General features: G+C 33.0%; 1 protein-coding gene across 5 annotated transcripts in view; it reads left to right on the top strand.

Moving 5' to 3' along the window:
* Window positions 1-26,120, top strand: part of PTBP2 (polypyrimidine tract binding protein 2) — an 80,393-nt gene that overhangs the window by 7,266 nt on the left and 47,007 nt on the right. For all 5 annotated transcript variants that reach the window (XM_060139530.1, XM_060139529.1, XM_060139531.1 and 2 more), the window contains exon 3: window positions 14,276-14,351. In XM_060139530.1, the coding sequence (XP_059995513.1) occupies window positions 14,276-14,351 (76 nt within the window). The remainder of the gene's footprint in view (window positions 1-14,275; window positions 14,352-26,120) is intronic.

Raw genomic sequence — 26,120 nt, 5'->3', positions numbered from 1 at the left:
TTTAATTTATCACAGTCTTAACTCAAGTAGTATTTATGCTACTTTACATATACTATGTGAATATTAGAATACTTCTCCCCCTTTGGCCTCTGTACTATTATTATAACATTTTACTTCTATGTGTTATAAATTCTATACGGCATTCTTTTTATTTGTTTTAACAGCCATTTATCTTTTTAAAAGATTTAAACAACAAGACAAATAATCTTCTACTTTACCCTTAACATAGTTATGCACATGCATTGGATACTTAGGGAGGATTCTCTGCAGATTTCCAGAGTTCTCTCCGTGCAACTCTCTTTGGAACTCTGCCATACAAACTCTAGTTGCTTTGGTCCCCCTGGATTCTTGCCTCTTTCTTAACTCTCAGGGAGTTTTCCAAGTTCGACTTGGTTTCCTTATCTGAGCTGTGCCTTGACCTGGACTTTTTCTCAAGTGAGTAAGCTGGGACGATGATGGCCTTACCCCATGGTTGTTTTCTGACTCTGGGGGATCATTGTTCATCATTGTCTGATGTCCAGTGGTCTTGAAGAACATCGTTCTATATATTATGTGTGATTTTCTTTTTCTTTTATTTTTTTTCTCAGTTGGGCAAACTGGCTCATGTTATACCTTCTTGGCCAAAATTAGAAGTTCATTTTTTTAAAAAAAATTATGTAATATTTCTGCAGTAATAGATTTATCTTCTTCTTTGTTCTGTGGATGCACCACAGTGTAGTTGCTTGACATACCACAATTTAGATCCACATTGATGAACATTTTGGTTTGATTCCCTTTGCAGTTAAAAATAGAAGCATACTAAAAATAGAAGTAAAAATGCAGTGTCAAATGAAATTTACAATTAAAAAGTTTGTTAAAACCACAATGCCACAAGTTTCTTTACTCATTTGTTTTCTACAGTTGTGTATGGGAGTGCCTGTTCTTCTACACCCTTACCAATCCTGGGTTTTAATAAAAATTTAGAATACTAGCTAATTTCACGGTAAAAAAAAAAAGTTTTGTAATTTGAAATGGGTGAGATTTTTAAAATTTGACTTTCTGTTTCTGTGAACTGCCTCTTTGTATATGTGATCTATTTCAATGATTATCTTGTTTGTTACAACTCTATATAAAAGGAAAATTGATTCATATACATCAGAGGTACTTTTTCTTACAGTTTATTACTTTTTTACCTCATACAGTTTTGGGCATCTAGGCGTGTTTGAATTATGAAGTAGTATAATTTATTTTTTTTGTCTCTGATACTTAAACATTTTTAATTTCAGTTTCCTTAAAATTGAGATTATAAATTCTGAAGATTAAAAGTGATTATGCATAAAAAGTATTTTCTGTGAATTAGGTCCTTTGTTAATGTTAACCAATTTATACTACATAAAGAACAAACAATTTTTATAGCTTTAGGGTATGTTGAAATCTCATTTTTCATTATCCTTATAAATGTGCTGTAGATTTTACTCAGTTCTCAATGATTTTAGACTCCTTTCTATTTGGTCAGGTCAGTGAGACTGTAAAACAAGAAAGGAAATTTGTGAATTTTTAATATGAAGTTTGTTGCATTTGTTTAAAATGTTTTTTTATGTTCTTTGTAATTTGTTTCAGAGGTTTCATTTCTGTACTCTTAACCATTTTTGCCTTTGAAATTCTTGCAGAATAATGGGCCCAAGTAGTTAGCTTTTTTCAAGTTAAATTTCACTAGAATTTTGAAAGTACTGGTTGTAAATTGCTGAATGCACAGTTTTAAGTTGTGATATGACTATTTTATTCATCATCATTGGCTTTCCTAGACAATTACAGTAAAATAATGCTAAAGAAAACTTTTTTTTAATAGTTGAACATAACTGATTTATAATAGGTAGGTTAAGAAAAACTGTGTTGTTTGGGTTTTTAGATTTTGAGTTTTCTTAAAATGTTACATAATGCTTGCTAGGGTATTTGTATTAGAATTTCAAATTAGAGACATTAGTGTGTCTGCTGAATGTCAGCACTGTATTAAAGACTGGTGATTCAGAGACATTAAGAATAGAATATATGTGTCTTGAGGGCAGAGACCTTTTTTGTTTTATTGTTTCTGTGTCATCAGTAGTGCCTGTTAAATAGTACATACTCAGTATATATTTAATGACTATTGAAGGGTCTCTGGCTTCAACATGCTCATAATCTCATGAGCCACTTATCAGTTAAAAAGGTAAATATCAATTTTATTGCACAACATTCTTCCTTTTTGCTGGAGATCCAAAAGAGCTGTATCTCTAGAACCTCATCTAGTTGAAGAAACAAATATACAAGGTTTAAGCAAATGCCCTATGGCTACGTTTAGGGAAGATTGGTTGGTAGAATCAGAGTAGATTTCATGAAATCAGTGGATTGTAACCTGTGTATTGTAAATGTTTGGGAGCAGAAGTGAGCAGTATATGCTGAGGGGAAGACATGGCCAAAGTTTTGTCAATAGGCTGGCACAAATTCATAGCCCTTGAACAAGTTAGCTGAATGATGGATTTTACAGCGAAGGGTTTGTGTAATATATGGGAGGGAGAGAAAAAATAGAATGGCCGATAGGTTGGAGAAAATTTCAAGTATTTCATGTGGTAGGCAGTATTCCATATATCTGTAAGCTTCCATACATGAAAGTAGCTCATTATTCTGCTATCTTTAGAATGTGGAGACTGAGCTGCAAAATAGTTGGCTTTGGTACTGTATGGAGCACCATGAATTAGAATATAGTCGTTAACTATTCTAATCTCTTACTTGGTCCATTTGTGTTCCTGAACTGTAATAGCTTTCTTAATTTAGTTTCGGACATACTTCATTAAGGGCTAAGGTGGTTAGGTAATATTTTTACTTTAAAAGTAATAAAATACAACAGTTATGAAAGGTATGTGTTTTTGAGCAATGATTCGTCTTATAACTGTTATGGTGAATTTTAAACATTAAAAAAAGACACAGTAGTATCACGAAGCGTTATTTATATGTCACTCAGCCCCAACAATCATCAACGAACAACCCATTGCTAAAACTTAGGAGATCCACACTCTACTTTTCTCCTCCTGTATTATTTTGAGAAAAATTCCAGATTATTTGTTTCATCCATAAATGTTTTGGCGTGTCTCTTTAAAATATAGGGTCAGTCCTCCCTCTCTTTCTGTTTTAAAGAAATACAATCACAGTACTGTTAGTGCACCCCCCCCCAAAAAATAGCAACAATTGCTTAATGTTCTTAAGTGCCAGATTTGTAAGATTTCTATTTGTCTCATGAAAGTCATAATATTTTTACAGAGTTCATTTTTCGTGGTGGGGAGGGATCAGGATCAAATAAGAACACATTCAGTAAATTGACATGCCTTTTAAATTTCTTTCACTTTACGAATTCTCCTTTTATCACTGTGAGGTTTTTCATAATTACATTTTATTGTTGAAGAAAACTGGTTGTTGGTCTTACAGAGTTGTCCATAGTCTGCATATACTGATTGTATTCTGATGTTGTAATTGTTATGTTGTCCATATAGTCAGTTGGTAGATGGATCTACAGACCATCAGGTTCTCTTTCTGTTTTTAGTAATATTTTATAAGTGGTGATATGTTTTTCCATTAGAAGATATGATATCTGATTTTTTTTGCATATGTCTGTGTGATGTTTTTTCCAAGAACATTTTGTAATAACTTTTTCTTCAATTTGTTTATGCTCAGCATAGTTTGCTCAATAGACATGTTTGTCAGTATTCTGAAAGGATATATACAAAGAAGTATATCTTGAAAGTCCAATTAAATTTTCTATAATAGAAATATATTAAAATTGAACATAAATTGGCATTACTGATGGTGGACAAGAAATTTTTTTCAATGAAGGGCTTGTCAAATTAAAAGCACGTGATGTAGAATTAACAGACTAGAGTTGGCCTCTAACATTGAACAAGGTAACCTCTGAGTTTCAGTTTTACAACTTTTAAGAAGGGTTTAACAGGACCTACCTCAGAAATTATGTTGAAGATTGAATAATACGTAAAAGATTTAGCACAGAATGGCTGTAAGTGCTCAAATGATGGTGATGCTTGGTATTGTAGTTCTTTAATTTGTCAATCCTATTTAGAAGGAGCCCTTTATTAGAAGTCAACTTTGAAGTTTTCATTTTTTGTTACTGATTTCTAGGAGTTTTTGTATATTGTGGGTACTAAAGCTTTGTGAGTTATATATGGTACAGATAAATTCCTTCCTGTCTGTGGCTTGATTTTTTTGCATTGATGAATAGAGTAGGAAATTTTAACATTAAATTTACGTTTTAGTTTTAAGAAATCTTTCTTAAACTCAAGGTTTGATACTATATAGTCTTCTGGATTTTATTTTGAAAATTTTTAAGTTTTGATTTTCACATTTAGGGCCTCAGTTTACATGTAATTTAATTTTTGTGTAATGTGTTGTAAATGGCTAACAAATCTGGTACAAACTCAGTTGAATGGTTCATATTTTCCTACTGATCTGCAGTGTTAGTTGTCAGGTTTCCATATATGTGTGAGACTTTCCCTGGGGTATCTCTTGTTTCATTGTCTATTACTGTCTTACTACCCAAATGTCTTAATTTAATGTGGCATCACAGTAAGTTTTGGAATCTTGGAGAGTGAATTTTGCAACTTCAGAATTGTCTTGGCATTTTCTTCACTGTATATATATTTTTAAGATCAGTTGGCTAAGTTCCATGAAGACTTTTCAGGTTTTGATTATAGTTGTACTAAATTTATAAGTTAATTGGAGAGTATTGTATTTGTATTATCAAAAAAATAAGATGGCAGAGCTGGAGAGAACAGTGATATTTTTCTTTGAAGAATTTTTCCTTTACTTCTCCGTACTATTTTGTTTAATGCTTAATGCAGAAACTTAATGCTTTAGGCAAAAAGGAAAATATATTAATTCACTGATAATTTTACCAAAGCTAATCAGCACTGTATGTACTTCCCATCATTTTCCCTACATGTTAGAAGGATTTTTAAAAGCTTATGTGTAGGCATGAGGAAAGAGAGATGCTTCTTTGCCAGTTTGATTTTTTTCCAAAGTTATTGATTTACTTTTCTATTCTATTTACTTTTCTATTGATTTACTTTTCTATTATTGATGTACTTTTCTATTTCCCAGAATTTTATAGCATTTTTAAATTCTCCCTTTTTAAATTTTTATTAACAGTACACATTCATATTTTATCTTTTTTCTTTTTTTTTTCCCTTATCAGAGACCTTATTTTACTGGTCTTTTCAAAGTACCAGCTTTTGTTAATTTTTTTTGTTTGTTTCATGATTCACTAATTTATGTTTTTGTCTTTTTTTGCCCACACTAGATCTATTTTACTGTATTATTATTTTTTGTCCACTTTAAATTCCATCCCGAACATGTTTATTTTCTTGTTTAAAAATGCATTCAAGGTGAAGAAAGATCAGTTGATAGTTTGGGCAGTAAGCTTTGACTTTTAAGAGTTCCCTTTTTTCTTTTTTCTTTTTTTTTTTAAGATTGAGGTGTAATTGATGTGGAAACATTGTGTTATTTTCAGGTGCACAACATGAATTGATGTATGTATATATTGTGAAATGATTACCAGAATAAGTTTAGTTAACATCCATCACCACACATAGTTAAATTATTTTCCTTGTGATGGGGATTTCTAAGACTTATTCTCTGCAACTTTCAAATATACAGTATTATTAACTATTATCAGCATGCGGTACATTATATCGTCAGGAGTCATTTATGTCATAACTCCGAGTTTGTACCTTTTGACCACCACCTTCACTAATTCCTATCCCCACTCCGTCCCTCCCTAAAAGGCCTGGCTGTGCTTCTGGATACCACTGTTTTCTGTATCTGTGAGTTCAGTGTTTTGGGTTTTTGTTTGTTTTTTTAAGAATCTACATATAAATGAGATCATATGGTGTTTGTCTTTCTCTGACTTGTTTCACTTAGCCTAATGACCTCATTTGCATGTTGTTGCAAATGGTAGGATTTTCTTCTGTTTATAGCTGAATAGTATTTCATTGTATAGATTAACCACATTTTCTTCATGCGTTGATGGAGACCTAGGTTGTTACCATGTCTTGACTGTTGTAAATAGTGCTACAATGAATACAGGGTGCAGATATCTTTTATAGATAGTGATTTTATTTCTTTCGGGTAAATACTTAGGTGGTATTGTTGGATCATACAGTTGTACTTTTTAAAATTTTTTGAGGAACCTGTTTTCCTTTTCCTTAGTGGGTACACCAATTTACATTCCCATCATCAGTGCACAAGTCTTCCTTTTTCTCCACATCCTCGACAGTGCTTGTTATTTCTTATTTTTTTGGTAATATCCATTCTAACAGGTGTGAGGTGATATCTCATTGTGGTTTTTATTGGCATTTCCCTGATTAGTGATGTTGAGCACCTTTTCATGTTCCTGTTGGTCGTTTGTGTGTCTTTGGAAGAATGTCTATTGTGTCTTCTTTGATCATACTGTTCATTTTTTCTGAGTAGTATGAGTTCTTTATTTTTGATACTAACTTTCTATCTATGATTTGTAAATATTTTTTCCCATTCAGTAGGTTGCCTTTTCATCTTGTTGGTGGGTTCCTTTGCTCTGCAGCAGCTAAAAGTTTGATATAGTCTAAATTTATTTTTGCTTTTGTTGTCTTTGCTTTTGGTGTCAAAGCCAAAAAGTCATTGCTAAGACTGATGCCAAGGGGCTTAGTTATACTAAATCTTTAGTTTGATAAGGATTGCATTGAATCTGTAGATTGTTTTGGGTAGTGTGAACATTTTAACAGTATTCTTCCAGTCCATGAGCATGGAATATCTTTACACTTATTTGTGTCTTCTTCAATGTGTTTCATCAACGTCTTACAGCTTTTTTACTTTTTTAAGCTTTGTGAAAGCTTCAAGGTATACAAAAGTAGGGTGAAAGGTATAATAATATACCTCCTTTGCCTTCCTGTGGGAGAATATTAAAGCAGATCTCGGTGATTATTTTATATCATTCCTAAATACTTCAATGTGTATTTCTAATAGATATAATCTCTTAAAGATGACATTTATATCATCATACCTAATAAAATTTTAAATAAGTTTTTCCTTTTTTATTGAAGTATATTTGACATACAATATTATGTTAGTTTTAGGTGTATAACATAATGATTCAAAATTTACATACATTACAGATTGATCACCATAACCATCTGTCACTGTAAAAAATTATTAATTATATTCCCCAAGCTGTACATTACATCCCAGTAACTTATTTATTTTATAACTGGAAGTTGGTATCACTTAATTCCCTTCACTTATTTTGCCCAATCCCACCCCATCACTAAAATAATTTCTTAATATCATCTAATGTCTAACAGTAGTCAGTTTCCCAGTCACTTTAAAGAAGTCTTTTATATTTTCTCTTTGAATCAGGGATCAAGGAAAGTCAACATGTTGATTTGGTTCTTTTAAGTCTATTTATGTCAGTTTTCCTTCTCCCTCCCCCTTTCTTGATTTTCTTTTTTAGAGAAACTGGGTCATCTATTCTGTACAATTTTCTGAAAATTATAATTTTGCTGATTATACCTTCATGTTGTCATTTTGTGTGTTTCCCATGTCTTGTATTTCCTGTGTACTTGTAGTTAGATGAGGCTTGATCGGATTCAGGTTTAATTTTTAGCAAGAATATTTTATAAATGTACTCTGTAATTTCTAATGTATCACACCAGGAGGAACATGTCTAGTTACCTCTTTGTGATGTTTTATCAGTAGGTTCAGTACTGACATTTATCAGTAGGTTCAAGTGTCCTCAGCTTGATGCATCCAGTGTAGAGTGCTCTATCATCCTTTCACCTAGTGGGCTTTAGTAGCTGATAATTGAGTAATTTCATTGGGTATTGCAAAAATGGTGATACTATTTTTTTCTCCTGCATATATTTTAAAATATTTTTCTGTTGGAAGAACTTTTTTCATCAAACATTTGGTCATACTGAAACACCCTTATCAAAAGAAAAGCAGGGTAGATTTTCAGTTAAAAAATTTTTCCTCATGAGCTCGTAACTCCAGTAACTCCAGTGTAATGTGAGTTCTTTAGCATTGATGTTAGGTCGTTGTGAAGGCAAGGATTTTTACGTTTATTCCAGTCTTATTGCAATGATCATTCCTTTAAAAATGTTTAAATTTTCTCATCTTGGGCCAGCAGCAGCTCATAATACCGGTAATTTTGATACTTACCTAAAGTATCATTTCTTCCTCCAAAACTTCAATTAGCCATTTCTTTAAAAAGAATGGTCTTTTGGTGAGACCTGGTCCTTAGAGACCACAGTAATGTGGGTGCAAAGGTGCCAATTGCTTTTAGGTTGTTGTTGTTTTAAGGTTTTTTTCAATTCACAAAGCTAACAAAATTTTTTTGAGACAAATATATTTGAACTCATTTATTTCCAGTTTGTATGTAATTTTACAATTTTTCCTCTTCCAGTTTTTTGTTTGTATCTCTTGTATGTTGTAAACTCTTGCTTGCTAGTGTTAACATAATTGCATATATACTAGTTTCTTTAAAAAGCAACATCAGTGTTAACATTAACGTTGTAATACAGTTTTAAGACGTTTGCAGTTATTTTTGTCCTTAAAGTGTATTTTGCAAAGAATGTATAGTAAAATCACAGAATTTTTAAATCTATTGAGATAATTCTGTGTGCCGTTCTACCACCAAGCTAATAGTTAGGTTTATTTGTTACATTTTGGTTTTCATTTTTAGGGAATTTTTTTCATGTTGAACAAATTTTCCAAAGTCAAAACTGCAAAACAAGATACATTCATGGATGTCTAGTCTTTCACTCCTGTCCACTCTACTTTGCTTTTTCTATCCTCTTATAGGTATCTATTTTCACTAGTTTTTGGCTTATTCTTTTATTTAGTAGAAGTAAATGTGAATTTCTTTTTACGTGCTAGCTCCCACCATCTCAGGGAAAAGGTAGCACAGAATACACAGGGTTTAATATCTTACCTTTTTTACTTAATGAGAAATACACTCTGGAAATCACTCCATGGGTATATATGGAAAATCTCATTTCTTTATACCACTGTATAGAAAGTATGCAAGTGCCTCAGTTCCCCCTAGCCATAGAATAGTATATTGTCAAATGCTTGGGGTTTTGTCAGTCTGAGAGGTGAAATGGCATCTAAATCTAGTATTAATTTAAATTTGTTTTTACTGTGAGCAAGATGAAACAACTTTTCTGTTTAAGGATAATTTCCATTTCGTGTGTGCTGAAAACTAATCTTATCTCTTGCCTATTTTTTTATGAGTAACTGGTCTAAATTTTCATAGGAATCTGTATTTGAAGGTTTGATTCTATTTTTGGCTCAGGTTTTTAGGAACAGTTTCAAAATTTTATCTGAATAAACTACAACAATTAGATTTTGTTCTATTTTTCTTTTTTCTCTTATTTTCATTAAAATATGTTTATTGTGTTTGACCAGATATTATGATCTGTATGATTTCTTCTCTATGGAACTTACTGAGGTATTCATTACATAGTATGTGATCCACTTTTGTGACTTGCATACTCATGTATAAACATAAAATATTTTCTTCTGAAAAATTTTAAAGTCTTATCTGTTGCGTTTGTCTCTTAATTCATCAGAAAAAAATTTAATTCATTTATTGTACGAGGTGGGGATCCAATTTCATTTTTTCTTCTGTATTTTTTACTCTTATAGAGATAGCCAGTTAAAATATGCAGTGCCGTTTTTTTTCACATTACAGATATATATATATTTTAGGGTAAAGGCTAAACCACTATAACAAAATGGTAATGCAGAACATAGTGGTGTAAATAACCTAGAAGTTGATTTTTCATAAGTGAAAGTCCTGCAGTTGTAAGAAAATGGTATCAGTATGCTCCATGAGGTTATTCACTGGGCTAAGTTTTTTTCATCTGTTTTTTTCCATGACCTAATGATATATAATTACGTTTTTTTGGTTTTGCTTACCTAATTCTCACCCAAAGTTTGTCTATTGTTGTCTTGTTTTCAAAAAATCAAATTTTGGTTTTATTGATCCTCTTCGGTATGTCATTATATGTATTTTATATTTTTATTGGTTGTATGAGTTTGTGCTTTCACAGCTTTTAGCAGGTATGTAGCACTCAGTCCACCTCCTTTGTAGCACCTTTGTGTTCGTGGAGGCCAGAAATACATGAGTGAGAACCTTCCTTTCTCTCTGAGAATCTCATTTTCCTCAGGAACTTGATATTCACATCCTTGTCCCATGTCTTTCTGTCATGGTTCTCTTTTCTCCAGAGGAGAAAGTTGTTGGGCTAGTCTCAGTCCTGAAACCTGTCAGAGCCCAAGGACTGTGATAAGATGTTATCTCTGTTTTTCAAATGAGTAAGTTAAGGTTTAGAACAGGTAAGTAATTTACCAGTGACATAGTAGGTGAAAGCTGAACTACGGAATCCTTTTTCTTAAATGCCATATGGCATAATTGTCATAGAAACAAAGAAAACTAGGTTAATTCATCACATCAGTCGACTAAAGAAGAAAAATCATATGATCATATCACTAGATGAGGATAAAACATTTGACAGAATTCAGCACCCATTCATGATAAAAATTCTCACTAAACTAGAACAGAGGGGAACTTCAACTCGACAAAGAACCCTACAGCTAACATCATATTAATGGTGAGAAACTCCACACTTTCTCATGAAGATCAAGTACAAGGCAAGGATGTCCCTCACCACTTCTTTTCAACATCCTCCTGGAATTCCTTGCTGATGCAGTAAGGCAAGAAAAGGAAATTAAAGGTATACAGATTGAGAAGGAAGGTATAAAACTTGTTTGCAGATGACATGATAGTCTATGTACAACATCCAAAAGAATTGACAAAAAATTTCATGGAACTGATAAGTAGTTATTGCAGGATTGCAGGGTACAATGTTAATATATTAATAGGAAAGTAAATTGCTTTCCTGTATACCAATGGTGAGCAAGTGCAATTTGAAATTAAAAACAAAATACAGTTTACATTAGCACCCCCAAATTTGAAAATCTTAGGTATAAATCTAACAAAATACATATAAGATCTACATGAGGACAACTACAAAACTTTGATAAATGAAACCAAAGAACCAAATAAATGTGGATAGATATTCCACGTTCATGGATAGGAAGACTCAGTATTGTTAAGATGTCAGTTCTTCTGAAATTGATATATAAATTCAGTGCAATCCCAATCAGAATTCCAGCGAGTAGTTATATGGATGTCAACAAGCTGATTCTGAAATTTATATGGAAAAGCAAAAGACCCAGAAAGCCAACACAGTATTGAAGGAGAATAACAAAGTTGGAGGACTGATGCCACTCAACTTCCAAGATTTAATATGAAGATACAGTGATCATGACAGTGTGGTTTTGGTGAAAGAACAGACAGGTTGATCAGTGAAACAGAATGGAGAGCCCAGAATAGAGCCCCCCCCCCATAAATATAGTCAACTTATTTTTGACAAAGGAGCAAAGGTAGTCTCCCCAACAAGTGCTACTGGAACAGCTGAACATACATGTACAGAAGAATGAATTGAGACACAGATATTACACTCTTCACAAAAATTAACTCAAAATGGATCATAGACCTAAATATAGAATGCAGAACTATAAAACTTTTAGAAGATAAGGTAAGAGAAGATCTAGATGAGTTGGGTATAAAGATGTCTTTTTAGTACCACACCAAAGACATAATCCATGAAAAAAATAATTTATAAGCTGGACTTTTGCAAAAGATACATGTGATAAAGGGCTGTTATCCAAAATATACAAAAAACTTTTAAACTCAGCAATAAGAAAACAACCCGATTAGGAAATAGACCAAATAACAGACATCTCACCAAAGAAGATATACAGATGGAAAATAAGCATTTGAAAAGATGCTTCACATCATATGTCATTAAGGAAATGCAAACTGAAATAACAATGAGATACTGCTACACTGTCAGAATAGCCAAAGTCTGGAACACTGGAAACCATAAATGCTGGCAAGGATGTGGAGTGTCAGGAATTCGCATATATTGGGAATGCAAAACTATATAGCCACTTTGGAAAACAGTTTGGCTCTTCTTACAAAACTGACCATACTCGTACTGTACGATCCAGCAACTCGTTGGTATTTATCCAAAGGAGTTGAAAACTTACGTATACACAGAAACCTGCACGTGGATCTTAATAGCAGCTTTATTCATAATAGGCAAAACATGGAAGCAACCAAGATGTCTTTCAGTAGGTGAATGGATTAATAAACTGTGGTACGTCCCAACAATGGGGTAATTATCAGCAGTAAAACAAAATGAGTTATCAAGCCATGAAAAGGCATGAGGGGTACGTGGTACCATAAATGCAAATTACTACATGAAAGAAGCCAACTGAGAACGCTACATACTATGTGATTCCAGCTATATTCTGAAAAAGGCAAAACTGAGGAGACAACAAAAAGATCAGGGGTTGGGAGGAGTTTGGATGAATAGGCAGAGCACAGAGGATTTTTAAGGTAGTGAAGATACTGTGTATGATGTTATAATGACGGATATGTCATTACACATTTGTCCAAACCCTTAGGTATTAAAATGTACAGTATTAAACCCTTAGTTAAACAGAACTTTGGGTGATTATGATGTGTCAAAATAGGTTCATCCTTGGTGATAAATGTACCAGCCTGGTGGAGGATGTTGATAATGGGGGAGGCGACGCATCTTTGGTGGCAGCGGGTATATGGGAAATCTGTTCCTTTTTCTCAATTTTATTTTAAACCTAAAAGTGTTCTAAAAATTTTTTAAAAATACTAGGAAATTTTTTGTTGTTGATAGTGAACCAATAATGGATGTCAGCAGTTCTTAAACTTCAGCATGCATCAGAAGCATCTGAAAGGCTTGTTAAAACTCAGGTTGTTGGATCCTGTCTCCATTGTTTTGTTCAGTATATCTAGGATGGATCTGAGAACATATGTTGCTAAGGAAATTTCCAGGTCTAATGCCGCTCTAGGGACCACACTTTAAGGATCTCTGAAGTATCTAATTCTGTATATTATATCATGTCTTTATAAAACAATGCCATGCTGAATCTTCCATACTTTGATTAAAAAATTAAATATGATGTAAATATGGTATTAACGTGACTTGATACTATGTTTTTATTTTTCTCATGCTTGTATTTCTGTGAACTTGATGCTAGCAAGTAGAAAGCTTTTTAAAAAGGGGATGACGTATAAATATTTTTTCATCACTGTGATACTTATTATAATACAGCTTATTAAAGTATGAGCTTAACACAAATTAACATAAATTTTATGGTTAATTTGGATTGTTTTGGACTTTGTAAAATGCTTTGGTAAATTATCTCTTTTGTACATTTTTTTCCACTTTGGTGGTTGCATTCAACTTTGTCCTGATTGTCTAAATCAGCCAGTGTTGATTTAGTTATTTTAAATATTAATTACCCATGTATGTAAGTATACACATACTTAAAATATGCAAAACAGTTGATTTAGCTATTTTAAATATTAGTCTGCTCACACATACTTTTATATGTACACACATTTTTAAAATAGTTGAAACAACATTGGTTGGTTTGAACAACTGTGCAGTTCTGAGAACATACGATTTATAACCTTTTCTTTAAAGGATTTAAAGACATGATTCAATCTCTTTATATTGGTAGAAGGAAATTTCTCATTCCATAGATTTTTGCCTTTGTTTACAGTGTTCTAGCCATTGGAATATATACCTAATTGTTTAATTTTAATGATTATGAAAATGAATTGTCCAGCTCATGTAAATGAGTTGTCCAACTCACCATTGTGAAGTTCTCATTTTCTAAAGACCTGAGTTATCTGGATGAGTAAAGGGCTATGAGGCTGAAGGATTCACAGTGTCTGTGAGAAAGTCCAGGTGCTGTGGCATTAGTTTGTTTATTTAAAAAAATGATGTAGTTCTCCAAGGCTTCTGATTATGAAACCTAATCAGTTTTCCTATTTATTGTCTGTTGGACTTGGGTGAATGGAAGGAAGGAAACACTGTTGGCTTTGTGGAAAAGGAAGAGATGGATAGGAGAGTGGAGTTAACTTTTTATTTTAGGGATTAAATTTTTTATTCCCAGTAGTGTAACACCTGACATTTGTTTTGACATTTGTTTTTCAGTGTCTGTTTTTCAGACACTGTTTGAAAAGTTACCAGATAAGTGACAGACTTTCAGATTAATATTTTTAAATGTAAAGGGGTCTTATGCTAATTTGTTCTTGTTTTAACAGAGAGGATCTGACGAACTACTCTCAGGCAGTGTTCTCAGTAGTCCAAACTCTAACATGAGCAGCATGGTGGTTACAGGTAAGTGTTAACTCTCTTAACAGTCTCATAATTTGCCATTTTGCAGAGCAGAATGTTAAAAGTTTAGTGTGTTTTACCAGAATAGCCTTTATTTTTAAATACTCTGTGTTGAAACAGTTTAGAGAAATTTTACTATAGTATGTATGTGTCAAGTGAAAAAACCTTGAAGTGGGTGATTTGTGGGCAAGTAACTAAATCTGATTGCTTTTAATCCCAAAAATGTAACCTTTTTTTCTTTCATGTTACAAGTTCCCTCACTCTCACTCCTTTTGTACTTTTGTGCTTAGCTTCTATTGTGTGTCATAAAATATTTTTAAGTATTTCTTCTCTATCCCATAAATCCTAAAGCCCAAACTGTAAAAAAAAATACCATAAGATTCAGTTGCATAGCTGTTTTTTTAATGTGCTTTAAATCTTTTTTCTGTGTGGTAACAGTATTTTTAACTCTTTGGATTGGTTTCCTTTATTTATTTACTTGGAAATATAAAATGATTTTATTTAATCTTCATAGTTAGGGTGTTTAAGCTTTATATGTTTGAAACATTACTGTTGGTTGGTTGTAATGTCTGTCTATAAATAAATACAGACTAATTTTTAGAGCTTAGTTTTATGGCCAGTGGACCAAATTTGAATCTGATGATGACTGAATTAGTTTGCCTTATAACCCTACATTTTATATTATTACCTAAAGCCAAAGTTTCTTTTTTCTAAACCCTTTTCTGAATTACTTGTTTTAGGAATCGTATTGGGCAATATAAAGATTGTAAAAGAATGGAAGCATTTTGATTTCCTTCAGGTAGCCATGCTTGTGTATATGTACACCTCAGTGCACATGGACACATCCCTGACAATTAAGTAAAAATTAAAATGAAGTATTTTTCAAATATAGTTATAATGATGTTAAGATGAATTTTTCTGCACATCATCATTACCGAGTTTTCCATGTCATGATTACAAAGCAAAGTCACTAGGCCATGATTTTGATAGTTAAGGTACCATGTACAAATAATTGAACAAACAGGCTCAAATATCTGTATCTCTGCTTTGCCAGTTTCATGTTTTTTGAAATAGTACATTTAATGATTGATAATGGAAATGTTTTCTAAATTAATATGTAGGGCTATGACAGAGTACTGGTAGCAGCCTTTCCTTCTTTCCATCTTTCCCCAAAATCAAAAACTACAAAACTGAATAAAATATATGGGACAGCTGTTGTCTGGAATTGATGAGTAAATAGTACAAGATAATGAAACCTGAGATAAGGGAAACATATGAAGTGAGTCTCATGAATACTTTGGCTTTTCTGCTTTGGGGTACCCTACTGTTGTAGCACATGGAGGTGGAGCTGAAGTAAAGCATGGAGGTCTCACTGTGCTGAAGAGACTAAGATTGGAATTCAAAGCTGCTGAGACATGTGGGATTTATGGAGAAGGATCCTGAAAAAGGAACTTGTCCAGGGGTTTGGGCATTGGTTGGAGGGCCGAATTTGGTGTGGGGATTCTTACTTAATTCAGAGTTTTGAATAATGGCTGGGCTGCATATGTGTAGGTTGAGACTCTCCTGGTCTATCAGAAATGACCAACTGTGGGTCAGAGCTAGAATGGTGATTCCATAGGTTGTGCAGTGCTCTGAGACATTGGAGTTCTGGGTAGTTAGAATGCATATGTCTTGCAGATAGACATTCTGTTTAGACTGCAAAAAGCTCAGGTCTTAAGAGAAAGGATCATACACTATAGTAAGTGACAGCCATAAGACTAAGTTAATAAACTCTGATAGTCCAGCCTGACAAGACATGAAGGATTCACCAGTAATTGAATTGCCTGCCTAAATAAAACAATGTGCCCTAAGGAAGACAACATGATTCAGTCTTCCCACAACTATCATCCACAATATCCTGCATACCATCAAATTTTACGAATCCTGTGAAGAAGCATTCAATAAGAATAGACCTCAAAATGACCTTGATATTGGAATTAGCAGACAAGGACTATAAATATTTTTAAAGCTATAAAAGAAAATATTGAGATAATGAACATGGAAGAATGTGTTGAGAAAAGAACTATAAAGAAAGCATATAGAAATGCTCTAATTGAAAAATACAGAATTTGGAATGAAAAATTCACTGGTTGGGAGTAACAGCAGTTTGAAGACAACTGAAGAAAGGTTAATGAACTTGAATACAGATTGATAGAAATTACTCAGTTTTCCAGAGAGAGTAAAAGTATATCTTTGGGGAGATCAAGTAGTCTAACATACATGTAATTGCAGTTTCAGAGAGGGAGTAAAGAGAATGGTGCCAAATATATGTAATTGAAGCAGTAATAGTTGAAAACTTCTAAAATTTGAAGAAAACTGTCAGGTAGGATAAGTAAAAAGAAACATACCAAGGCACACAATAATCAAAATATTGAAATCTAATAATAAAGAGAAAATCTTATAAGCAAGCAAGAAAAAGATATCTCACAGGAGACTAACACCTTGCATTAAAAGAAAAAAAAGTTCTTTAGGCTGAATGGAATAGCACTAGACAAAACCTTGGATCTACAGGAAATAACAAGGAGTACCAGGAATGGTAAATAAATGTGTGAAAATTTTAAAAAGCTATCTCTTTTACTCCTTTAAACTTCTTTGAAAGACTGTTTAGGTATACAGAAAACCTTTGAATTATGTGGTTCATTCTGTACATAGATGTTTATATGACAGTGATTAGCACAAAGTGAAGATAAATGGAATTTTACAGTCTAAGGTTTTTATATTACATGAAATGATAGAGTATTAACTCTTACATAAGAATATTCTGGTAAATTAAAGTTGCATATTGAAACAATGTCTTTAAAAAGGTACAAAGACTTACATTCAAAAGCAAATAGAAAGTTGGAGGGCTGACTCCTGCTTTTAAAAGTTATTGTAAACCATAGGGTAATCAAAACAAAGTCGTATTAGCATAAAGAAAGATAAATAGATTAATGGAACAGAATAGAGAGTCCAGAAATAAAGCCACACAGTTATGGACAACTGGTTTTTGACAGAGGCACAAAGGCAATTCAGTGGAGGAAAAAAATAGATTTTTCAGCAAAGGATTCTGTAACAATAGGCTATCCATATGCTGCCAACAACAGCAGCAACAAGCTATCGATACTTGGATCTATACTTCATACAAAAATGAGCTCCAAATGGACTTTGATGTAAATGCAGAACCTAAAAATTATAAAACTTCTAGAAGAAAGCATAGTAGAAAATCTTTGTGACCTTGGGTTATGCAGAGATTTCTTTAACGTGACCCCAAAAGCACAATCTATGAAAGAACAAATGGGGACTTCATTAGTTTTAAAAACTTACATTATTCAAAAGACATTGTTAAGAGAATGAAAAGATAAGCCATGGAGTGGCAGATCTTTACAAAGATGTCTGATACATATACATATGTGTATATATAGCTGATAAAGGATTTTTATCCAGAATATACATAAATTCAGACTACATATATAAACTCTAAAACTCAACAATAAGGCAGCAAACAACCCAATTTGATAAATTGGCAAAAGTAATTGAATTGGTCAGCAAAAAAGATATACAGATGACAAGTAAGCACATGAAAAAGATGTTCAACATCATTTGTCGTTAGAGAAATGCAAAGTGAGATAACATTACACATCTCTGCAACAGCTAAAATTTGAAAGACTGATCATACTAAGTGTTGGAAAGGATGTGGGGGAACTGTAACACTCATATACTGTTGATGGGAAAGTAAAATTGTAGAACTACTTTGGAAAACAATTTAGCAGTTTCTTAAAAAGCTAAACATTTACTGTATGATCCAGCTATTTGTTTCCTAGGTGCTTACCCAAGGAATATGAAGGCATATACTCATTAAAACACTCATAGGAATGTTCATAGTAGCTTTATTCGTAATATCTAAAATCCGGAACAACCCAAGTGTCCATCAGCAGATGAATATATAAAAAGATAGCTCTTTTGGTATTGAATTCCATTGCATACAGTAAAATACTGTTTGGCCATATAGAGTGACCTATGTTACATGCAGCAGCAGGGATAAATCTCTTAAATAATTATGCTCTGTGAAAGACGGGGAAAAAAAGAGTATGTCCGGTATGAGTCTATTTATATAAAACTCTAGGAGATTGCATATTAAAGCAAATTGGTGGTTGCTTGGAATTTAGAGGTGGGTAGAGCAAGGGAGAGGGTTGTAAAGGGCATAAGGAAATTTGGGGGTGATGGATATATATATTCCCTTATGCTGAAGGTTTCACAGATGTAAATATATGTCAAAACTTGTCAGATTGTAACTTCATAGACATCCTATTTTATGTGAATTGTACCTCAAAAAGACTATTTAAAAGGAAAAGCCCATAGAGGAATTAAAATGGAATACTATCAAATATAGCAAGAGAAGAACAACAAAACACTGGACAGTTAGAAAATAAAGAGCTAGGTGTTAAGCCCAGTCATAAACGTAAATGTAAATTGGTTAAACTAACATAGTTTAGTGCAGTAACCACTAGTTTTGTGAGACTGTGGAGCATGTGGAATGTGACTACTCCTAACTGAGATGTAAATGGGTTTGTGTGTTGTTCAAAGACGTAGTACCAAAAAAATAACACAAAATCTCATTTTTTAAAATACTGAATTATATGTTGATATGGTAATATTTCAGATATATTGGGTTAAAATATATTATTAAAATTAATTTATTTGCAACTATATGCCAGTAATATGGACAACCTGGAAGAAATGGACAAATTCTTAGAAAAGCACAACCTTCTGAGACTGAACCAGGAAGAAATAGAAAATATAAACAGACTAGTCATAAGCACTGAAATTGAAACTGTGATTAAAAATCTTCCAACACACAAAAGTCCAGGACCAGATGGCTTCACAGGTGAATTCTATCAAACATTTACAGAAGAGCTAACACCCATCCTTCTCAAACTCTTCCAAAAAATTGCAGAGGAAGGAACACTCCCAAACTCATTCTGTGAGGCCACCATCACCCTGATACCAAAACCAGACAAAGATACTACAAAAAAAGATTATAGACCAATGTAACTGATGAACACAGATGCAAAAATCCTCAACAAAATACTAGCAAATAGAATCCAGCAACACATTAAAAGGATCATACACCATGATCAAGTGGGATTTATGCCAGGGATGCAGGGATTCTTCAATATATGCAAATCAGTCAGTGTGATACACCATATTAGCAAATTGAAGAACGAAAACCATATGATCATCTCAATAGATGCAGAAAAAGCTTTTGACAAAATTCAACACCATTTATGGGTAAAAACTCTCCAGAAAGTGGGCATAGAAGGAATCTTATATAATAAAGGCCATATACAACAAACCCACAGCAAACATCATTCTCAATGGTGAAAAACTGAAAGCGTTTCCTCTGAGATCAGGAACAAGACAAGGATGTCTACTCTCGCCACTATTATTCAACATAGTTTTGGAAGTCCTAGCCACAACAATCAAAGAAGAAAAATAAAAGGAATCCAAATTAGAAAAGAAAAAGTTAAACTGTCACTGTTTGCAGATGACTTGATACTATACATGGGTAATCCTAAAGATGCCACCAGAAAACTAGTAGAGCTAATCAATGAATTTGGTAAAGTTGCAGGATACAAAATTAAAGCACAGAAATCTTGTATTCCTATGCACTAACAAAGAAAGATCAGAAAGAGAAATGAAGGAAACAATCCCGTTCACCATTGTAATAAAAAGAATAAAATACCTAGGAATAAACCTATCTAAGGAGGTAAAAGACCTGTACTCAGAAAACTATAAGATGCTGATGAAAGAAATCAAAGATGACACAAACAGATGGAGATATATACCATGTTCTTGGATTGGAAAAATCAATATTCTGAAAATGACTATACTACCCAAAGCAATCTACAGATTCAGTACAATCCCTATCAAATTACCAATGGCATTTTTTATAGAACTAGAACAGAAAATCTTAAAATTTCTATGGCGACACAGAAGACCCTGAATAGCCAAAGGAGTCTTGAGGGAAAAAAGGGAGCTTGGAGGAATCAGACTCGCTGACTTCAGACTAGACTACAAAGCTACAGTAATCAAGACAATGTGGTACTGGCACAAAAACAGAAGTATAAATCAATGGAACAGGATAGAAAGCCCAGAGATAAACCCACGCACCTCTGGTCAACTAATCTGTGACAAAGGAGGCAAGAATATACAGTGGAGAAAAGATAGTCTCTTCAATAAGTGGTGCTGGGAAAACTGGACAGCTACATGTAAATGAATGAAATTAGAACACTCCCTAACACCATACACAACAATAAATTCAAAATGGATTAGAGACCTAAATGTAAGGCCAGGCACTATAAAACTCGTAGAGGAAAACGTAGGAACAACACTCTTTGACATAAATCAAAGCAAGATCTTCTTTGATCCACCTCCTAGAGAAATGGAAATAAAAATCAGAATAAACAAATGGGACCTAATGAAACTTAAAAGCTTTTGCAAAGCAAAGGAAACTACAAACAAGATGAAAAGACAACCCTCAGAATGGAAGAAAATATTTGCAAATGAATCAGTGGACAAAGGATTAATCTCCAAAATATGTAAACAGCTTAAGCAGCTCAATATTAGAAAAATAAACAACCCAATCAAAAAATGGGCAGAAGACCTAAATAGACATTTCTCCAAAGAAGACATACAGATGGCCAAGAAGCACATGAAAACCTACTCAACATCACTAATTATTAGAGAAATGCAAATCAAAGCTACAGTGAGGTATCACCTCATACTAGTTAGAAGGGGCATCATCAGAAAATCTACAAACAACAAATGCTGGAGAGGGTGTGGAGAAAAGGGAACCCCTTTGCACTGTTGGTGGGAATGTAGATTGATACAGCCACTATGGAGAACAGTATGGAGGTTCCTTAAAAAACTAAAAGCAGAATTACCATATGACCCAGCAGTCCCACTACTGGGCGTATATCCAGAGAAACCATAATTCAGAAAGACACATGTACTTCAGTGTTGACTGCAGCACTATTTTACAATAGCCAGGTCATGGAAGCAACCTAAATGCCCATCGACAGACAAATGGGTAAAGAAGATGTGGTACATATATAGAATGAAATATTACTCAGCCATAAAAAGGAACAAAATTGAGTCGTTTGTAGAGATGTGGATGGATCTAGAGACTGTCATACAGAGTGAAGTAAATCAGAAAGTGAAAAACAGATATCGTATAAACGCATTTGCAGGGCAGAAATAGAGACACAGATGTAGAGAACAAACGTATGGACAACAAGGGAGAAAGTGGTGGAGTGGTGCTGGTAGGATGAATTGGGAGATTGGGATTGACATGTATACACTAATATGTATAAAATGGATAACTAATAACCTGTTCAAAAAAAATTAAGTTCACTCCCTTTTACTTTTTGATGTGGTTACTAGAATACTTAAAATTTATGTGGCTTTTGGTATGTTTCTTTTGGACATTTGTAGTCTAAGAGGTCCAATTAAAAGGCAAAGAATATCATACTGGATTAAAAAGTAAGACCTAATTACGGTGTCTACTGCTGTCGTCAGGTTGAAGTACAGAGACACAAGTTGAAAGTAAAAGGGATGGAAAATAATATTTCACGCAAACAGTAAGCACAAGAAAGTTGATGTGATTGTATTAACATCAGATGAAGTAGAATTCAAGACAAGGAGTATTACTGGGTATAAAAAGGCATATTTCTTAGGGTCGAAAAAGTCAATATATTGGAAAATATAACATTCCTTTATTTGTATATCAGTAATAACAGTTTCAAAGTACATATTAAAAAATGACAAAATTAAAAGAGAAGCAGAGAAATCTACAATTTTAAATTTACAATTGGCTGTGGCTGTTTTAACATTCCTCATAGTAATCGATAGGACGAATTGATCTTAAAAAAACAGTACATAGAGGATTTGAACAATGCTGTCAGCTTGGCTTAAGTCACATTTACAAGACATCCAGTAACTGCACAATAGCCTTTTAAATGTACATAGGATATTCAACATGATGTTAACATAGCTTACAATAAATTTCAAATGATTGAAGCTCATATAGTACCTGATTGTAGTGGGATTTACAGAAATCTAGGAAATTACCAAATATTTAGAAATTTACACAATTCTGAAAAGCACATGAATCACAGAAGATATAAAGGGCATATTTTTGACTGAAAGAAAATACATCATATTTTAATCATACACCAAATGAAAATACATCTATATTTTCTTGGAATATAGAAGAAAATATAGAAATACTTTCCCCACAAGAAGTGCATGGGGGGAAAATAGTTCTATATTAGTACTTATCTACCTACATTGGAAAATATCTGTAGCAGAAAAAAAGAAAGGTTTAAAATTTCTGTCAAGAAAGAAAAAGAAAACATAAATTACCAGAATCAGGAATGAAAGTGGAGATATCACTACAGATCCTACACAGTGTAATAGGACAGAAAGTATCACAAGCATCGGTAATGCTGATAAATTCAGCAACTTAGGTGAAATAGACAAACTCTTTTATAAATCTAGTGAACCAAAATTGATATAATAGATTACCTCTATATTATAATATTATAGATATAGATTACCTTTATCTCTATTATCAAAATTGAATTTTTAATAATAAAAAACATCTTTTCATGGAGATTACTCAGGCATAGGTGATTTCACTCGTAGGTGGTTTTCACTTGTAGGTGGTTTTACTCAGGCATGGGCGGTTTCACTGTTGAATTTTATGAAACTTCAAAGTAAGAAATAATAGCCATTTTTTCTTTTAACCTTTTTTAGAAAAAGAGAAGGGGAATACTCCCTAATTCACTTTATGAAGCTACCAAAACCAAAATCTAACAAAGATAATATAAGAAATCAGGATTTCACACTAACATTTTTCATTAACATAAATGCAGACATTCTTAACAAGATATTAGCAAATCACTTTCAGCAGTATGTAAAAGGTAATTCATGATGACTAATTCAGGCTTACCTCTTGATTGTAAGGTTTAACAGTCGAAAAGGAATTCAGTGTAATTTATCACAATAGAATAACGGAGGAAAAAGAATCATCATGTTAATAGAAGCAGAAAAGGCATTTGACAAAAATACAGCATCCATTCATGATAAAAAGTTCTCAGAAAACTAATAAGAAAGGGGAACTTCTACAGGGTAGACAAGGGGCATCTACTAAGAGCCTACAATAAATTTCATTCATAATGGTGAAATATTGAATGTTTTTTTTTCCACTTTAAATTCAGTTTTATTGAGGTATAATTTCCATACAATAAATTGCATCCATTTAAATTGTACAGTCAGATAAGTATTGAAAGATGTATACACCCATGAAATCACTGACAGTCAAAATATATATCCATCACACATACTAGATTCCTCATAGCCCTTTGTAGCCATCCCTTCCTGTTTTATCCCCTTCTCAATCACTGATCTGCTTTTTGTCACTATTAATTAGTTTGAATTCTCTAGAATGTTGTATAAACAGAATCATGTACTATGTACTCTTCTGTGTTGTACTGCTTTCACTTTCCTCTTTACTGCTGAGTAGTGTTTGCATTTTGTTTATTCATTCAGCCATTGATGGACACTTAAGTCATTTCCCTTTGGGGACTATTATGAGTAAAACTGTTAGGAGCAATCATGTTCAAGTCTTTACGTGAACATCCACTGTTATTCCTCTTGAGTAAATGCTAAGGAGTGGAATGCCTGTTTTGTGTGGTAGGTGTATGTTTAATTCTTATGTACATTTAATGCCAAACAGTTTTCAAAAGTGCTTATACCATTTTACATTCCCACCAGCAGTATATGAAAGTTCCAGTTGTTCAGCATCCTCACCTTGGTATTATCTTTTTATCTCTTCTAATGGGTGTGTAAGTAGTTTCTCAAGGTTTTAATTTTAGTTTTTATGACTAATGAGGTTGAGGAACTTTGCTCTTTTTTTCTGATTGATTAATCTAGAGCTTTTGTGTTTCCAGGTAAATTTAAGTAATCAGTTTCTTTAAAACAACAGTAACAACAACAAAACCTGCAGGGGTGAATGTTTTCTTCTTAAAATGAGGAATGAAGTAAGGATGTCTGTTTCCACAATTTTTCTAGCTTTTGCTTACATTAAGGCGAGTAAAATAAATAAAAAGCATAAAGATCAGAAGGGAAGAAGTAAAACTGTATTATTCACAGTCAACATGATTTTTAAAATAGAAAACCCAAAGGAATCTAAATGATTTTAGAATGGTTTACAGGATACAGTTCACCATACAAAGATAATTTTTTTCTGATATTATTAGCAAAGTTTTGGAAAATGAAATTTTAAAAAATCCGTTTATAGAAACATCAGAAAGACAAAATATCAAAGAATAAATTTAACAAAAAATGTGCATGATAACTACATCAATAACTGCAAGGCATGGCAAAGAGAAATTAAAGACCTAAATAAATAGATACACCATGTTCATGAGTAGAAGGCTCAATGTGTTAAAGATGTCATTTTTCCCCTAATTGGGATGGAATTTATAAATCAGTCAAGCTGAACAGGCATTTACATTGAAAGTGATGAATTGGTCTACACTTTATATGGAAATAAAAAGACCTAGAATAACTAAAGCCATTTGAAAAAGAAAAAAAAGAGTTGGAATACTATTTCATTTCAAGAGTAAAGTAATCACAGCAGTTTAGTATAGCATGATTAGTGTCACAGAACAGTATTTATAAATAAACTCCTACATTTAGGGTCAGTTGATTATTTACAAAGGTCCCTTGGTCATTTAATGGTGAAAGGGAAGTATTTTTAACAAGTGGTGCTAGAACAGTTGGATACACAAATGAAAACAAAAAAAAAATTAGAAACTCAAACCTTACTTCATGCCGTATGGAAAAAGATGAATTACATACCTAAACCTAAAATCTAAATATGCAAAGCTTTTAAGAAAAAAAATCCTAGAATGTATCCTCAGCCTTGGGGTAAATGAAGATTTCTTAGAAAAGGTACAAAAATACACTAACCATAAAGGAATACTTTACAAACTAGAGTCCATCTAAATGAAAACCTTCTCATCAAACGACATTATTAAGAGAATGAAAAGGCACGGCACAGGCTGAGAGAAAATATTAATATTCATTCAGATATCAATACATGTCTGACGTACATAAATACTTATATCCAGAGTATGTAAAGAATTCTTGCATGTCAAATACAAAGAGACTAATTTTTTAAATGGACAGAAGAAGGTACACGAATGGCTAATAAGCACATGAAAAGATTTATTAGTCATAAGGAAATCACAATTTATAACTAATATGAGATACCACTTCAGACCAACTAGAATCTAGGCTAAAGTTAAACAAATCGGTAATGCCAAATGTTGATGAGGATGTGGAGCAGCTGAAACTATATGCCATTGTTGGTGAGTGTAAAATAGTTGGAACACAGTTTGACAGTTTCTTTTTTTTCAGCTTCACAACAAAATGAATCAGTTATATATATACATATGTTCCCATATCTCTTCCCGCTTGCGTCTCCCTCCCTCCCACCCTCCCTATACCACCCCTCCAGGCGGTCACAAAGCACCGAGCTGATCTCCCTGTGCTATGCGGCTGATGTTTCTGATGCAGCCGCATAGCACAGGCAGTTTCTTATAAAGTTAAACATAAACATGTCCTATGACCCAGTACTTCCATTTCTAGTTGTACAAATGTGTGTATAAAAAACTATTTATAATG

This window comes from Lagenorhynchus albirostris, chromosome 2 (genome assembly GCF_949774975.1).
Source record: "Lagenorhynchus albirostris chromosome 2, mLagAlb1.1, whole genome shotgun sequence".
NCBI classification, from domain to species: Eukaryota; Metazoa; Chordata; class Mammalia; order Artiodactyla; family Delphinidae; genus Lagenorhynchus; species Lagenorhynchus albirostris.
The sequence above is the reverse complement of the archived record's forward strand: the minus strand, read 5'-3'. Positions and strand labels throughout refer to the sequence as shown.